The sequence below is a fragment of the Sorex fumeus genome, unplaced genomic scaffold (genome assembly GCF_029834395.1).
Source record: "Sorex fumeus unplaced genomic scaffold, SorFum_2.1 ptg000100l, whole genome shotgun sequence".
In the NCBI taxonomy this organism is placed as follows: Eukaryota; Metazoa; Chordata; class Mammalia; order Eulipotyphla; family Soricidae; genus Sorex; species Sorex fumeus.
Window position 1 is genome coordinate 3,645,247 of NW_026606157.1, and position 12,729 is coordinate 3,657,975.

The following is a 12,729-nucleotide window of genomic DNA, read 5'->3' on the forward strand; positions in this document are numbered from 1 at the left end:
GAGCAAGGAAACAGTGAATTTGCTTATAAGTGGATAGACATGGAGAGTGTCATGCTAAGTGAAATGAATCAGAAAGAGAGGGACAGAAATAGCAGAACTGCACCTATTTGTGGAATGTAAAATAACATAACATGAGACTGACACCCAAAGACAGTTGATATAAGAGCCAGGAAGACTGCTCCATAGCTGGAAGCCTGTCTCATGAGTGGAGGGGAGAAGGCAGCTGGAATAGTGAAGGGATCACTAAGAAAATGATGGTTTCAGGATTCGGTCAGGATGGGAGATGTGTGCTGAAAGTAGATAATGGACCAAACATGATAACCTCTCAGTATCCATATTGCGGGGAATATTATCTGCCATGGAGGCAGTGAGAGGATGGGAAAGGGGGGTTATACTGGGGATGTTGGTGGTGGGAATGTGCACTGGTGGAGGGATGGGTGTTTGATCATTGTGTGATTGTAACTCAAACATGAGTACTTGTAACTATCTCACAGTGAAAGAAGGAAGGAAGGAAGGAAGGAAGGAAGGAAGGAAGGAAGGAAGGAAGGAAGGAAGGAAGGAAGGGTAAAAAATCCTGCAGGAAATGGAAGTTATTGGTACTCTCTGCTCTTCAAAATCCCAAGCCCTAGGAACCCCAAAAAGGAATGTTGGCTTCAGAAGTAACTTAGAAGAAGTGCTTCTTCCTATCTGGGCCCAGTCCCTGCGAAAGTGTCCCTGTGACCACCCACGGAGGTGTGCTCTCGCCCTGGTGCTTTGCCATAATGTCACATTCAGACTTCCTGGAGGAGGTGACAGAAAAGCAGACATAGCCACCTCGTGGCATCATGGTGCTTCTGCCTTTGCAGTGTGCAAAAGGGAAATGTTGAGATCAGATCAGACTTAATATTGCGACATTTTCTTCCCATCTGCTGTCGTCCAGAAGGACCTGGTGGGGTGTAGAGAGGCCAGTTTCATGGACTGGACCTGAGGGACCACCAACAGATCTACAGCTGGAGCATGACCCTATGTCTCCCTCCACAGTTTATCAATTATGAGGGCTGGTAATTTACTCTTTCACCCATAAAGTATTTTCACCTCATATAATCGCTTATTATTTTTTTCATTTGTTTTTGGGTCACACCTGGACATGCTCAGGGCTTACTCCTGGCTGTGTGCTTGGGAATCACTTCTGAGGGGTTCTGGGGACCATAGGATGCTGGGGTTTGAACCCAGGTCAGTTGTGCAACTAGCATCCCACCCAATATATTATTGGCCTTCTATATTCTTTTTTAAAAACTCATGAAACTTAAATATTTGTCACTTAAAGATTTCTTCATTTGGGTAAAAATTGTTTTGAGTTTTTCAAAAATAATTTTCACTTTATAAACATGACTATAATTGAATAGTAAAGCAGAAATAATTGCAAGTTATGATGATTATAGGACTTTTGTCATTCACAAATGTATATAAGTACTAGTATTTAATATGTCCCCTGGCTTCACTAAGAGGTCGTGGAAGAATGTTCATCATAAGTATCTTCATTTGTAATGAAACTATTTACATCAATTTGGATCAAAGGCCACCTGCTCTACTTAGCTCATTTCATCTATTATTTCTTTATCTTTGCTATCATGAATTTCTCCAGTAAAGAGATTTTATTGAAAGAGAAAATGTGATTCTTAGAAATTTTCTTTAAAATTTGATGATTCAGTAATCCTCTTCATGTAGCCCATTTGCATTATGAAATATGGGTGTGTCTTTATTGAATACATATTGAAATCTATTTGACTCTGTTCTTAGTTGTTTTTCTACACTTATTTTCTTTCTAAAAATTACTTTGAGAAATAGTTTGGGCTATAGAAATACTGTAGTAGATAAAGCACTTACCTTTCTTATGGCAGATCTGGGTTTGATCCCTAGCATCTCATATGATCCTCTGGGCCTTGCCAAGAGTGATCCCAGAGCAAAGAGCCAAGAATAAACCCTGAGCAGAGCCAGGTGTGGCTCTACCCACCCAATAAATCACTTGATCACTTGATCACTTGACATCCCATTACTCAACGATTTGCTCAAGTGTGCACCAATAACATCTCCAATTCTTCCCTATCACCTGCTAGTGTAGCCCAATGGCGTCTGCTCATTCTAGGAACACAAAGAGCCTCAAACTGATCGTTCAGGGTCTTGACGAAGAACTCTGATCATCTTGTAGGTGGGCGGCCACGCAATCTTTTGATGTCCCGTGGAATCCAGTCGGTAATGGCTTTAGTCCATCGGTCGTCTCCAAATCTCATTATATGTCCAGCCCATCTGATTTTCAACACCTTGGCAAATGAGACAGCATCCCTGATTCTTGATCATTAATGGAGGTCGGAACTCTGGATTCTTTCTCTCATTTGAGTGAAGCGTGATACTCTAAGCATAATTCTTTCAATTTCTTTTTGGGAGACCCGAGTAGTGTTCTCATCCTGCTTTCTTAGGGACCAGGTCTCTGAGGCATATGTTAATGCAGGAGGAAGAGTGGAATCAAAGAGATGTGCCTGGAGCCAGAGGTTCTTTGTCCTCTTAGTTATTTCTTTGAAGCTCTTGAAGGTATCAAGCTTCTCTCTTCCACCTGCATAACCCAGGTGCCAGGTCATTCATCGTGTTGACTTCTCAAGCTAGGTATACAAAACTGTTGCATTCGCAGATGTTTGTTCCACTGAGAGCGAATGGAACATCAGGAATGAGACGATTTCTCATAAACATTATCTTTGTGAGATCAGCTGTAGTCCGACCTTTCCACACTCACGGTCAAAGTCGGCCAGCATTTGTGCTGCTTGGCTAATATTTGGTGTTATTAGAACAATGTCACCAGTGAAGCAGAGTTGCCGACTATCTATCTTCACTCCCATTCCTTCCCACTCCAGTCATTGCATGACGTTCTCAAGGGTGGCACTGAAGAGTTTCGGTGACATGGTATCACCCTGCTGAACCCCTCTTTTGACATCGATGATCACTTCCTTGTAGAATGGTGAGATCCTGGTAGTGAATCTGTAATAGAGCTCATGGAGAATAATGATGTATTGAGTTTGAATGCCCTCTTTGGCTAGGGCTTTGATGACCACTTCTGCCTCAACAGAATCAAAGGCCTCCTTTAAATCAATAGGCAGCATCTCGAACTCCCGAGAAACCTCAGTGAACTTGGTTATCGTGTGGATATGGTCTATCATGCTGAATCCTTTGCAGAACCCAGCTTGCTCACATGGTTGTCCTTCATCTCGTGTTCTGCCAATGCTATTTAGAATGAACTCAAATGAACTGCTTGTAGATAGTCACCTATGTTGTGGATGTCTCCCTTCTTGTGCAGTAGAATGGTCCTGCTGACTTTACATTGGGATGGAAACTTGCATTCAGACAGGTAGTGTGTGAAGAGCCATGCCAGTGTATTGATGAGTACTGATGGCAGGTTCTTCAGGTGTTCGGGTCTCACCTTGTCTAGGCCAGGTGCTGTTTGCTTCTTTATCGACGAAATGGCGTGTCTTATTTCAAAAGGGAGAAGGTTGGGAATGACATATCCATCCTGTGGAATTTGGTACGTGGTCAGGTGGATGTGACTATCAAAGAGATCCAAGTAGCCATCATTGATAATATTCTCCATTTCCCTTTTGGAAGATGTGATAGATCCATCATGTCATCAAAGGGCAGTCATCTTGGTCTTATAGTTGGTGAAGGACAGGCGGGTGTTACGAATGCTTTTCCTGGCTTCTGCTGCATCTACTAGTACTGCTGCACTTCTCTCTTTGAGGTCTTCCTTTATCGCTTCTCTGCACTGCTTTGCAAGTTCAAATGTTCTCTGCGGTTGCCTGAGGCGTGTGTCAAGCCACGTTTGTGAATGAGCTCAGGAGTTTTCGAAGACTGGTGTCTTTTTGTGGTCATCTCTCTCTCTTGGCGTTCCTCGCACAATCATGGAGGTGCTGTACCAGTCGATTGTATTCCTCGTCAATGTTGTCAAGGACAGCATCCTCCCATGTTGCAGCAATAGTGCAAAAGAGCTCCCAGTTGGTGGTCGTTCTGGGAGTTCTCTTCTTAAACTTTACAGACCTTTCTCCCCACTCCATGAAGTAGTTTTTGCATGAAGGAGATGGTGGTCCAATCCCATTTGGAATTTTGAGACAACATGTCACTGTTGATCCAATAAATAAATAAATAAAAATAGAAATAATTAGTAGAACCCCATTAAATATTTGAAGGTAAAATTCAAATAAGGCTTATTTCAAAGAGGTTGCATTTCAAGTTCATTTTAGGTTTCAATCATGCGTTATTACCATTATCATTTTAGAATCACACCAGGTATATCAGTGTCTAGTTAATAGTAAATGTCATAGCATTATCAAGTTTATTGTAATTACTTTTCTTAATGGAGTTTGCTTTAAGTTCCATGTAGAAAACATCTTCCTTGTCTGAAAATTAGTTCTACACAATCATGCACAAGAAATATTGCAAATTGCAGTTGATCCAAACACCAAATGAATAATCCAAAACTCTCATTTTTGATTAAAGCCATATTTCCCAAATGTCCACAGACATTTCAATAGGAAAGCTTATTGATTAGTTTCACTGCATACTGTAGTCTGGGTGGCTAACTGGCTTCAGTCATTTTAATTAAATTTGATTTAAATTGCATTATGAACCACTTCAAAGCTGTAATTGATGGCTTATGATAAATATGGCCCTTCAGAGAACTGACTTCTATCTTCCTTTACTCCTTAGGATTAATAGAGAAAGTGACAAGTGACCTATCTGTGTCCATCTACCAGCTAATTGGTATCTACTGCAGCAGCTTTTATGCAGATTTCCAGCCTCTTACTGCACCTCCTAGCATTTCCTATGTAAACCCTGGGCTGCATTCCCACCTCACCTTCACACTCTACGCAGCTCACAACATTCCAGAGACCTGGGTCCACAGGTGAGTGGTAATGGGTGTTTCACACACTTAGTTTTGACATTGCCTCTAATTAGAGTGTAATTTGGCTTGTAGTTATTTGTAAAAATTAACATTTCACAAAAACATTTGAAATTTTATATGTATCCTCATTTTTATAATTTGTAAACTTATAATTAAAGTAAATTTCATTGATCTAACATTGCATTCTTTGTCAGTTGTGAATTATAAATAAATAAACATGTGCCCAGGTTTCATAGGCTGTCAACACATGTGTCCATTAAGCTCACCACTGAAAACTTATTTGTACTCCTCACCCTGTTCTTGCCTCTAATGCCAGATTTCCTTACATCTATTTATGCCTATCCCTGCAGGGGGACACTAATTTGGTCTTCGAATATAAAAGTTTATTTTTATTTAGTTTGTCAGCTTTCTTTAAGTAGTGTATACTGAATGAAGCTTTACAAAGTGATTTTGAGATGAACAATATGATTTCACTCATAAAAACATGTTTAACACTTTATTTCCCATATTAAAATTATGCTTCATATTGTCAACATATTATTACGGAAACAGAAAATACTCATTCTATTTTATGATTGTCTTTTCTATATTTGAGATTCAATGATGAATGGCTATATAAAAAGGAAAGCCTATATAGATATAAGGAGATGGACAATATTTTAAAATAGGAAGAAAATTCAACATGATTCCCTTTAGGTTGTGGGTAGTCAACATTTTGTGGGTTTTAAGAATTGGGCAAGAGTTATGCAAGTGACAACAAATTATGACCACTATGGTGGTTGCAAGATTTTAGATGGTCTATTGTGTATTTTTTCAATAATAGAGTAATATAATCACTTGTATCACTTGTCATCTCGTTATTCATCTATTTGATCGAGTGAGCACCAGTAACGTCTCAATTCATTCCTGTTGCATGCTAGTGTAGCCCAATGGTAACTGCTCGCTCCAGGAACATGAAGAGCCTCAAATCCTTTGGTCAGGGATTTGATGAAGTCTGACCATCTCATAGGTGGGTGACCATGCAGCCTTTTGACGTCCTGTGGAATCCAGTCGGTAACAGCTCTAGTCCAGCGGTTGTCTCTAAATTGCATTACGTGTCCGGCCCATCTGATTTTCAATGACTTGGCAAACAAGACAGTGTTCCTGGTTCTTGATCGTCCATGGAGGCCGGAACTCCAAATTCCTTCTCACTTGAGTAAAATGGAATATTCCAAGCACAGCTCTTTTGATTTCTCTTTGGGATACCCGAATAGTGTTCTCATCCTGTTTTTTGTAGGGCCCAGGTCTCTGAGGCATATGTTAGTGCAGGAAGAACAGGGGAGTCGAAAAGATGTGCCCAGAGCCGGAGGTTCTTCATCCTCTTAACAACTTCTTCAATGCTCTTGAAAGCATTCCAAGTCACTCTCTTCCTCCTGCGCAGTTCTGGCACCAAGTGGGTCCTCATGTTGAGTTCTCGACCCAGGTACACATAGCTGCTGCATTCAGAGATGGTCATTCCATTGAGAGCAAACAGAACATCAGGGTTTAGTTCATTTTTCATGAACATTGCCTTGGTGAGAGTCAGCTGCAGTCTGACCTTTCCACACTCACGGTCAACGTCAGCCAGCATTTGTGCCGCTTAGCTACTGTTTGGTGTTATTAGAACGATGTCATCAATGAAGTAGAGGTGGTGTAGTTGTCAACCGTCTATCTTCACTCCCATTACTTCCCATTCCAGTCATCACATGACATTCTCAAGGGTGGCACTGAAGAGTTTCGGTGAACTGGTATCACCCTGCCGAACCCCTCTCTTGACATTGATGATCACTTCTTTGGAGAATGGTGAGAACCTGGTAGTGAATCCATAATATAGCTCATAGAGGATCCTGATGAATTGAGTTTGAACGCTCTGTTTGGCTTGGGCTTCAATGACCGCTTCCATCTCAACAGAATCAAAGGCCTTTAAATCAATGACCGTTAGACAGACCAGCATCTTGAACACCCGAGAAACCTCAATGAGCTCAGTCACCATGTGGATATGGTTGATAAGGATACCGCCACCACCAACTCCTCTTTTGTCGTATATTCTGAGCAACAGTTCTCCAATGTCGAAAATGGAGTGATGTGATCGATGCCCTCTCGTCTCAGTCAGACCAATGATGTCCTACAGATCTTCTGCACTTGCATCAGTTCCTTGATGGATACTTCCGATGCCAGCGTGTGTATGTTGAAAGTCCAGACAGTCATTTTAGTCCTTCTTCGTTTTGGCAGCCTAGTTTGGCCCTGAGATTTTATTAGGCCTCTCCTTGCTCATCCTTCTTAACACTGCTATATTGGAGGCTCTTTCAGCGTCAGGGGGAATGAGGCCCATCGTTTTTACTGTTTTTGGCATATTGAATATGACACGGGTAGCTTGCCAGGCTCTGCTGTGTGGGCAGGATATTCTCGGCAGCTTGCCGGGTCTCCAAGAGGCATGGAGGAGGCTTTTAGAGTGGCTTCTAATCACCCTTACAGGTGTTCCCATGGTTCACATAATATTTGAGCCTCCACTACCCTGCTGCCGCCATGTTCCAGGCCACTTTCCACATGCTCGGGCTGAGCCTCATGCATGAGTGAAACCTCACAAAACCTAGTAAAGCAGAACTTTGTGACCTTGGACTCCAGGCACAATGGGACCTGGAAACAGAATCCTGTCCTGCTACCACCAATCCCTGGTGACCCAGGGACCACACCCAGAAGACCCACCCTGCTGGTGCGATAAATATTTCATCAGCCAACTTCTACTACCCAGTCGCTGCCATGCTCCAGACAACTTTCCGGACACATCATAAGACACTTAATACCCATTGTCCACACAATATTTGAATATAATAACATGTTTTAATTTTTTTTTAAATTTTTTTATAAAATGTTTAAGTTTTTAGTGACATAATGACCCAATAAGTTGAAGCTGATAAGAGAATAGTTACTAATAGATCTATTATGGATAAAATATTTCAAAGAAAAGAAGAAAAATATCAATAAAGATAGTCATCTTTATGTTTTCTCAAATAACTAAGTTGTACAAATATAGAATCAGAAAGGTGATTTTACTTTCATATATAAAAAACACTATCTGTAACTGTGCTCAGGCATTTTCCTTTAGAATACATAAAGATTCTTTTATGATTTTTCTCTTAGTTTTTAAAAGAATTTAAAATAATTTATACATAATGTAATAAAATATTTAACCATTAATATAAACTTATTGATCTTAATTAACATGAAAAACTATACATTCAGATAATTATAGATAAACCTGTTTACATTTAGTATACGTTTATATATGGTGTGACAGTAGGGGCTGGAGCGATAGCACAGCGGGTAGGGCGTTCGCCTTACACGCGGCCAACATGGCCGACCCGAGTTCGATTCCTCCGCCCCTCTCGGAGAGCCCGGCAAGCTACCGAGAGTATTCGATATGCCAGACACAGTAACAACAAAGTCTCCAATGGAGACGTTACTGGGCCCGCTCGAGCAAATCGACGATCAACGGGAGGGCCTTTACCTTTTTTTACCTTAATGTTTTTCAATTGCTTTATTTATTTCTATTTCCTTCTTTTATCCCTCATTTTTGGACCACACCTGGATATGCTCAGGGAATACTTTTGTCAGGCTTGGGGTGCAAAAGTGGTGCTACAGTTTATAACCAGGTCTGCAACATGCAAGGCAAATGCCCTACCCACTGCACTATTCCTCTAGCCGCTATTATTTCCTTTTTTAATTTTAACTTTAACTCTTATTTGTCCAGTTTTCTAGGCCCTTGAGTATAAAATCTCTGTGTGTGTTCATGTATGGGTGTGTATATGAGAGAGAGAGAGAGAGAGAGAGAGAGAGAGAGAGAGAGAGAGAGAGAGAGAGAGAAAGAGAGAGAGATTCTTTTATAATACAGGTATTTCTAGTATGACCTTTAAGTATTGCTTTTGCTATTCCAAGCTTTGCCCTGGTATATGTTCATTTTCATTTCTTTGTTTTTGTGTATAACCCACTGGTTGTTAAAATATGACAATATCTATCTGTTAAATGAATATTCAGGAGTTTTTTCTGCTACTGGTTTTCATGTGCATTCTGTCCTGGGAAAAACAATACAATAGGTCTGGTTTCAGGTTCGTATATTATATTAAGACTTGTTTTGTAGCCTAGTGTGATCTAGCTTTGAAAAATTTCTCTGTGTTGGATTGAGAAGGGTGTGTATTCTGTTGCTGTTAGAAAAACATTCTGAGTATATCTTTAAGTCCCCCTTCTTCCAAAGTGTTATGAACAACCTTTTTTTTTTCCTTACTGAGCTTTTCTGGTTGTTCTATCTAGTAGGAAAAGTAAGTAATAAAAAAAAATGGGTGCTGATACCTGTTCAGTTCTGTCCTTGTTTCCTTAATAAACCTTTCCCAATTTGGGTACATATCTATATCTATCTCTACATCTATCTGTCTGTATCTATCATTGTTATGCACTCTTGACAAATTGACTCCTTTATCATTATACAATATCCCTTGTCTCTTGGGACAGTTTTTGCTTTCGGCATGCTATCTTATATAACTGTGATTACTCTTGTTCAACTTTAATTACCATAAGTCCTTCAGACTTTCTTCAATCTCTTGTCTTCTGACTGGATAATTTCCAGGGTTGTATCTTTGATTATTTTATTGTTTTTAATTTATGAGGGTTTAAAAATATTTCATTTGCATTTTAGTTTATGAAACACAACTACAATAGTGTTAACACTTAACATTTATGGTTTTGATGAATAAAATTATTGCACCTCAGTAATTATTGCACCTCAGTTAATTGCACCTCAGTACCACCAAAATCCCTACAGCCCGCGATCACTATAATCTTAAGTTTTTCTTGTCTGCTAGGTCAAGTATGCTCTTGAACTCCTTCAGTGATGTTTGTTCAATTAAGCTATCTATTGTATTCTTTATCTCCAACAGTAGTGTGATTTAAGAACATTGTAGTGAGGCTCTCATGACAGGGTTGAGGGGTTCTCCCAGCTCTGTGCTTACATGAGTTGCTAATATTGATGCCTTGGGAAACATTAAGTACAGGGAATTGAACTCAGGACTACTTCATGCAATGCCTATACTCCAGCACACTGTACTATCTCTTCGGCCCCTATTTTCTTTCTTTTTTAATATATAATAATTTTATGTATAATTTTCCTTATGATAGTTAACTTTGAATTCTCTATGATATAATTCATATAATTCCAGTTCTGGGAGTTTTGTTTCATTTATTTTGTTCCTTTGTTACTCTGTATTGGGATGCGTGGGTTGGAAATAATATACTTCTCTCTGTGATTGGTTTTGTAAAGGGAGAGAATGTCACCAGTCTAGTTAGGGATCTTGGGGCCTGTCAAGCATTTTCTGTAGGTAAATCTCTGAGGTTGCACATGTAAAATTTCCATTGGGGACGTTATTGCATTCTCTCAAGAGCTCAGAATTTCTCCTTTCTCTTGTCTCTGTGATGCTGTGCATTCTTTGGTGCTGCAGAAAGTTGCTCAACTTTGATTTTTGTTGTCACCTCTTCCTGGTTATCCAAAATAGCATTTCTCAACCAAGGCAAATGGCCGACAAAGATTCCTAGGTTACTCCAAAGGGAACACAGGTAAAATAGCATAAATGAGACCCACAGGACAAAGAGCAGGAATGGGACAGAGAAGAAATAGAAGAAATAAGTGAAAACAAAACCAGATCAATAATGAAGAAAAAGTTAAAGAATGCTTGAGAAGAACTAATTCAGAGTATGCAAGTATGCTCTGAGTTTGGGGAACTAAAAAGTGGTCCCTTAGATAGTTCCAGAAGAAACCAGGAAGCTAGATGCCTTCCCCAGCTCTACAAGTCTCCTGAATTTGGATTACACTAGTCCAGAGTCCAGGAATCCAGAGTTTTTCAGCTTCCATTTGTTCTCAAGGATAGGGACAACTGAAAACAGGCCCTGGCACAGGCCCCAAGGAGCTGGAGTATTCCAAGTCTCTCCCCACAGGAAGCAATCAAAAAGAAAGGAATTTTCAGGGCTGGAGAGATAGCACAGTGGGTTGGGCGTTTGCCTTGCATGCAGCCAACTCGAGTTCAATTCCCAGCATCCCATATAGTCCCCTGAGCACCACCAGGAGTAACTCCTGAGTGCAGAAGTAACCTCTGTGTGTTACTGGGTGTGACCCCAAAAAGAAGAAAAAAAAAGATGGGAGTTTTCTCTGGTCTATTTATCACTGAACTAAGGGAAAGGAAAGAAGCAAGTCAGTTTATACTAATTCTAATCATTACCTTGTTCTCAGAACGTCCAAACCTGGCATCTTCCTACTTAGCACAGATATCCAGGTGGGACCAGAAAAAAAAAAAAACAACAAAGCAACCATACTCCTCACCACCTCTCAACACCCCACCGCAAAAAAAAAAAAAAAGACAAAAAAACAAAAACAACAACAACAAAAACACACTTTCTTAGAGACACTCTTTAAAAATACAAATGCTGAACATGTATACATTGCTGTAGACTTCTCGAAGTTGAAAGTTTCTTCCTGATCTCACCCCACTCTGCTGAAAGGAAGACTTTGATGAAGAAGTGCCACAATTTTCCCCTCCTGATTTCTCTGCTGCTGCTTTCGTACATGCTGGGGAGCAGGAGCCCTGGTTTCTCACAAAAGGAACTGGCCTGGGTAGAGTAACTGAAATGATGTCTCGGGGAGAAAGGAAGTTCTGATCCTCCCAAGCTTGCGGACATTCCCCAACACACGCCTTTAAGGTACTTTTCAAAGCATGCTCTCTACAAGCCAACAGCACGTTATCCTTTGACACTGAACTATTAAAACAATTGACCTACATAGAAACCATTACGCTGAGAGTGTTCTGTGTTTTGAATCAATGTTGTCTCTTTTCAGCTATAAAGTATTTTCCTTTTCCTGTTGGCTCACATATGCTGGAAGGAAGTTGTGCCAAGTGAGAAACTGCAGACATATTCCAGCCAAAAAGCTGCTTTTTTCTTTGGTTAACTGGAATGAAACGTAAGTTTAATCTTTATTCTGGCAGGATCGTATCCCTGATACACATTTCTTTGCCTATTTCTTAATTGAAAGATAAGAGTTATTTAAAGATGAAATAATAAAGATGATTTGATTCTGGGATGTGACGAATGTCCAATGTTACCAGACAGCTGACTGTTGAACTCAACAAATAAGAAATCTGGTTAGAAGCCTTAAACATGTGGATCTGGAGCCATAGTACAGTGGGTCGGGCTTTTGCCTTGTGTGGGACTGAGCCGGATTCAATCCCCAGCATCCCATATAGTCCCCGAGCACTATCAGAATTAATTACTGAGCCTGGAGCCAGGAGTAATTCCTGAACAGTGCTGGGTGTGGCCCACAAACAAAAAACCTAGACATGTGTCCAATTCATAATCAACCAACCGATCAAAGAGGGAAACTGGCAAAAGCAAAGATTTATTCATCATTTGAAGGTTGTGCACACAAGGATACTCTGTATTTGGAAAAGGAGGTCAGAAATCTAAATGTGGTTACCAGGGAATAAAGCAATCACTGGCATGCAATCTCTATTCTTCCACAAAATCCAATTATAACTTTATTTTTAAAATGAAATCATATGATAGTCCTTACCTACATCACGTTAAACTATCATTTCACTGGGGTGGTTGGATCTTCCTCACTTCATAGAGATCTATTTAATCACAAAATAAATGACCCTTCTTGATAGGATCCTTATCTCCATCCCTCCCTTTCTACCTCAAAGTCATCTCTCATCTTTCAGAATCTCAGAGCACTCTTAGGACCCATC

At 40.2% G+C, this 12,729-nt stretch overlaps 1 protein-coding gene across 1 annotated transcript in view; it reads left to right on the top strand.

Moving 5' to 3' along the window:
- Positions 1-12,729, top strand: part of PIK3C2G (phosphatidylinositol-4-phosphate 3-kinase catalytic subunit type 2 gamma) — a 375,313-nt gene that overhangs the window by 70,349 nt on the left and 292,235 nt on the right. The window contains exons 11-12 of the mRNA XM_056134595.1: positions 4,729-4,924; positions 11,820-11,942. Coding sequence (XP_055990570.1) covers positions 4,729-4,924; positions 11,820-11,942 — 319 coding nt within the window. The remainder of the gene's footprint in view (positions 1-4,728; positions 4,925-11,819; positions 11,943-12,729) is intronic.